The sequence below is a fragment of the Octopus bimaculoides genome, chromosome 17, assembly GCF_001194135.2.
Source record: "Octopus bimaculoides isolate UCB-OBI-ISO-001 chromosome 17, ASM119413v2, whole genome shotgun sequence".
NCBI lineage: Eukaryota > Metazoa > Mollusca > Cephalopoda > Octopoda > Octopodidae > Octopus > Octopus bimaculoides.
In genome coordinates, this window is record NC_068997.1 from 19,858,559 (window position 1) to 19,863,704 (window position 5,146).

At 38.3% G+C, this 5,146-nt stretch overlaps 1 protein-coding gene across 11 annotated transcripts in view; it reads left to right on the forward strand.

Moving 5' to 3' along the window:
- The window catches only part of LOC106879787 (diacylglycerol kinase beta), a 391,710-nt gene that overhangs the window by 257,898 nt on the left and 128,666 nt on the right, over nucleotides 1–5,146 (forward strand). For all 11 annotated transcript variants that reach the window (XM_052973954.1, XM_052973955.1, XM_052973949.1 and 8 more), the window contains one exon: nucleotides 1,387–2,225. In XM_052973954.1, coding sequence (XP_052829914.1) covers nucleotides 2,162–2,225 — 64 coding nt within the window. In that variant the 5' untranslated portion in view covers nucleotides 1,387–2,161. The remainder of the gene's footprint in view (nucleotides 1–1,386; nucleotides 2,226–5,146) is intronic.

The window sequence follows — 5,146 nt, forward strand, 5'->3', positions numbered from 1 at the left end:
ATATATGTGTGTGTGTGTGTGTGTTTGTGCGTCTGTGTCCCCCCCCAACCATCGCTTGACAACCGATGCTGATGTGTTTACATCCCCATAACTTAGCGTTTCGGCAAAAAGAGACCAATAGAATAAGTACTAGGCTTATAAAGATTAAGTCCTGGGGTTGATTTTCTCAACTAAAGGCGGTGCTCCAGCATGGCCGCAGTCAAATGACTGAAACAAGTAAAAGAGTAAAAGAGTATCTTTCATGATGACCATGTGTTTCCCAGTTTTAGAATAGGTACCCTGTGTCAGTGGAGGTGTGTGGCCTAGTGGTTAGGGTGTTGGATTCATGACTGTAAGATTGTGGTTTCGATCCCTGAACTGGGCGATCCGTTGCGTTCTTAAGAAAAACACTTCATTTCATGTTGCTCCAATCCACTCAGTTGGCAAAAATGAGTTTAGCCTGGAAAGGGATGGATTCTGCCAGGCTTTTTCACTCTAGAAACGCTGCATGGCTGCAGCACCTTGAGGCCCCGAGAAAGGGGGTTAAGGGACTTGTCAACTGTCAACTCCATGTCCCTGTGTGTGCAGTAATAGGTAACTGAAAGGTGAGTGATAGGAAGAGCATCCGGCCAACTCATGACAGCATCGAAAAGCAAACATCAAATGGTGGTAATAATGAGGATTTACATCTCTCATTAAGTATTTAATAGTCGCTCCATTTCAACAACAAAAATAAACATCCCATTCCTGTAGACATGCAAAAGGAAAACAAAAAAAGAACAAAATCAAAAATACAATCATAATAAAATTTTCTGCTGTAGGCACAAGGGCATTCACCCCAAATGCTCAACTGGTACTTATTTTATCGATCATGAAAGTATGAAAGGCTAAGACGACCTTGGTCACATTTGAACTCAGAACACAAAGACAGAAGAAATGCTGTTAAACATTTTATCCAGTGCAGTAACAATTCTTCCAGCTTGCTGCCTGACTACTACTACTACTACTACTACTACTAATAATAATAATAATAATAATGGTTTCAAATTTTGCTGCAGGGGCAGCAATTTTGGGGGAGGGGATGAGTTAATTGCATCACCCCCAGTGTTCAACTGGTACTTGTTTTATTGATCCTAAAAGGATGAAAGGCAAAGTCAACCTCAGTGAATTTTGAACTCAGAACATAGTAAACGGTCGAAATACCACTAAGCATTTTGCTCAACATGCTAACGATTCTGCCAGCTCGCCACCTCAATAATAATAATAATAATAATAATAATAATAATAATAATAAATGATAAGTGATAATGAATAATAAATGAACTGCTGTCATTAAAAAATCTAGGATTGAACTCATCCGTTTTGCTTATATAGCCTCCTAATTTTTGTTTTTTTTATCTTTTTCAGCAGATCACGTGGAAATATACATGGCAGATACTGTCTGAGAATTATGGAGGGCAATCATTATTAATATGGAAGTAGCACCAGAACAACACTCACTAGAGTAACTGTTTCTCACTGGATTTAACATATACTGAACTCACTGGAGTAATATTTCCTGCAATAAATATCTCTCATTGGAGTAACACTCGTTGAAGTAATCACTTTCACTTGGATTGGAATAACACTCATTGAAGTAAATCACTTTCACTTGAGTAACACAGAAGTCGTACATTTAATTTTTTTTCCTTTCTCTCACTCACTGGAGTAATTTTCATTGAATTAAAACACTCTCATTGGAGTATCACTTATTGAAGTAACTCTCTTTCTGTCTCTCTCTTGCATTTTCTTCCTGGGGTAATATTACCAGAGAACTGAACCAAACACAAAGTTGAGTTATTTGAGTTCAACTTACTTTTTTTCAATTGCATTTTTTTAATTTCAAACATACCGAAATCTAAAAACAAGAAAGTCTCTTTAAAAATTGAATAATCTAACAAAAAAAAAAAAAATACCACAAGAAGTCTTACAAATATATGTTTATACAAAATCTTTTCATAATTTAAATTTTACACTTTTATGAAACCAACTTTGTTAAGTTTTCTCTCAAAGGAATCAATCTTTGAGCAAATTATATTGCTGAGTTTACTCAGGCTCAAACAGGCTCAAACAGGCTCACTGAGGCTTAAAGAGAAAACTGGCAAAATAAAAGACTTTTTAAGAATCTCCAGCACAAAATAGAATGGCAATGCAGTGGCAAAAGCTTAGTCCAGCTCAGTTCCACCAACTGCAAGAATATTGCAACTGTAAGTATTGGCATTTTCTTTTTCTTTACCTTTTTACCATTTTTGCTTCCTTAATGATTCGTTTGTTTCATCTTTATATCCTTGATTTGGTTCGGTCAGAGTCTTTTAAGCCTGGTACTTTACTTATTTCATTGGTCACTTTTGCCAAGCCAATAAGTTACAGAGATGTAAGCAAAACCAAAATTGGTTGTCCAAGCTATGGTGGTGGTGTTGGTGGGGCAAGCACAGGCACAGTGATGCATAAATATACCTCCACACACACACACACATACATACACATATATAATGCACTTCCACACATTTTCATTTGCTTTTGCTTAGCTGCAATCAACTTGAATCAAGCAGGCCTTTGGTCAGAGGAATCTAAGTTATGTTATACTGTCTTTTCTATCAGACAAAATGTATCTAGGACTACATTCTATCTAATGTACACTTCCATCTTGAAGATGGTAGAGTGTGATAGTGGTTTTTCAAGTTAGTGGACTGAAGTATGTTTATCAATAAATATTTGTATGCAGGTGTCTCTCAACAATACTATTGGTCCTTAGTCAAAGTTATACCCAGGAGCCCCTACATAAAGCCACAGCACAATAAAATAGCAATGGGTTCTTCCAGACCTGTGGCGACCACCAAGCAAGTACACTGTGTACCCAACCCATTTAATGTCAACCCACCCCGGATCACACTTGGTACTATGAGACAAACCCCCTGGGACCTAAATTAAATTTTTCATCAAAATTTTACGCTAATTTATATTTCAAATACCAAATTAATTAACCTTTCTCCTATAGGCAGAAGGCTTGAAATCTTGTGGGGGGAGGCTGGTCTAGTACATTGACCCCCAGTGCATAACTAGTATTTATTCTATTGACCCTAAAAGGTTGAAAAGCAGAATCTTGGCAGAATTTGAACTCAGAATGCAGAGCTAGAAGAAATGCTGCTATGCATTTTGCCCTGCATGTTAACAGTTCTGCCAGGGTGGCTGCCTTATACCAGATTAAGTTTAATAATGATAAAGTTATTTTTTTACTGAATGTTACATTATTTTAGAAAGTAACTGAAGCAAAGGCTGCATATTTCAAAACTCTGTTGGTAGTAAAATGGTTAAGACAGCACTGTGTGTGTGTGTGTGTGTGTGTGTGTGTGTGTGTGTGTGTGCGTGTGCGTTTACTGTGGCATTTGAAACTTGTTTAGTTATCAACCATCTCAATCTTTCTGCTACCAAGTTTAATATACATAAATGAATGCATTCCAATATGTTATGCATAATATTTGGTGTTGCAAACAAAAGATACAGGATTTGACGTATAAATCAATATGATATCTTTATCTCGTAACTTGTAAGAAACACACACATGCATACACACTGACACACACAAAAACAAGCACACACACACCTTCACACAAGCATATACACATATATACACACACATACACACACCTTCACACAAGCATATACACATATATACACACACATACACACACCTTCACACAAACATATACACATATATACACACACACACAAATACATACACGCATACTCCGTCTTTCTCTCTTTCTCTGTCCCCACTCCCTCAAAAGATAAGATTCCAGCAACGTTCTTACACCTTTTTGAACTCTTTAAACAATTACATGGCACATTTCAAACAATCCCTTAATGTACACAGCTTCAGATATAAAACAAAGAACACACATGAAACAAACCCTTGCCATGCACAAAAGATTTCTTATTAACACCATGGGCAAAACATACAAGTAAACTAATATTACAACATATAACAATATAAACATTGAATAGAAGAAGTGAGCTACTCTCATAAAGATAGAAAACCGTGCGAACTGCTTTGTCCTCATGCCACTCTATATTACAGTTAAGGACCACAAGTCCAACTTATTTTCATCATTGTTCTCTTTTTTTATGACCACTTTTTATACAGGTATGAGTCAGAGGAGTTATCAAGATCTATCTGGTTATAAGTTTATTTCTTGTCTGGAGCCACTGCTCTCCTTAAGGGTTTATACAGCACTGACACAGGTGTGTTAACGCAACACTGGCACGGATGCTTTTTTTAGTAGCACCAACACCTGAAAGGACAAACCTGTATGTGTGGAAGACAGCAATTTTATTTAGCTTGATGTGTCTTATCAACATCATCATCATCATCGTTTAACGTCCGCTTTCCATGCTGGCATGGGTTGGATGGTTTGACTGAGGGCTGGCTAGCCAGAAGGCTGCACCAGGATCCAATCTGATCTGGCAAAGTTTCTACAGCTGGATGCCATTCCTAATGCCAACCATTCCAAGAGTGTAGTGGGTGCTTTTTACGTGCCTTCATAAGCATCCTGTCTTGAATTCCTCTGTTATTGCCTGGAGGACTATGATGAATAAGAGAGGGCTGAGGATTGATCCTCAGTGGACCCCTACACCTACCTAGAATTCTTCATTATACTCGTTGCCAATTCTCACCTTACTGACAGCATCCCTGTACATGGCTTGTACAGCTCTCACAAACCACTCATCTATAGTTTCCACATTGACCACCAGATAATGGATCGGTGGACCCTGTCAAAGGCTTTCTCCATGTCAACAAAAGCCAGCTACAGAAGTTTATCCTTGGCTAGGTATTTCTCCTGCAGCTGTCTTACCAGAAATATAGCATCAGTGGTGCTTTTCCTTGGCACAAACCCAAGCTGCATCTCATTTAAACTGACTCACTCTCTACTTAGTTGGGCTATGACAGCAAATCCTCACATCTCCCGATCCGTTGGCATTTCCTCAGTGAGGCCCAGCGTCCAAAGATCCTTTCTCACCACATCATAGCACATCTTCCGGGGTCTACTCCTTCCACCGGTACCCTCCACAATTAGAGCTCAGCACTTCTTTATGCAACTGTCCTCATCCATACACATCACATGACCAA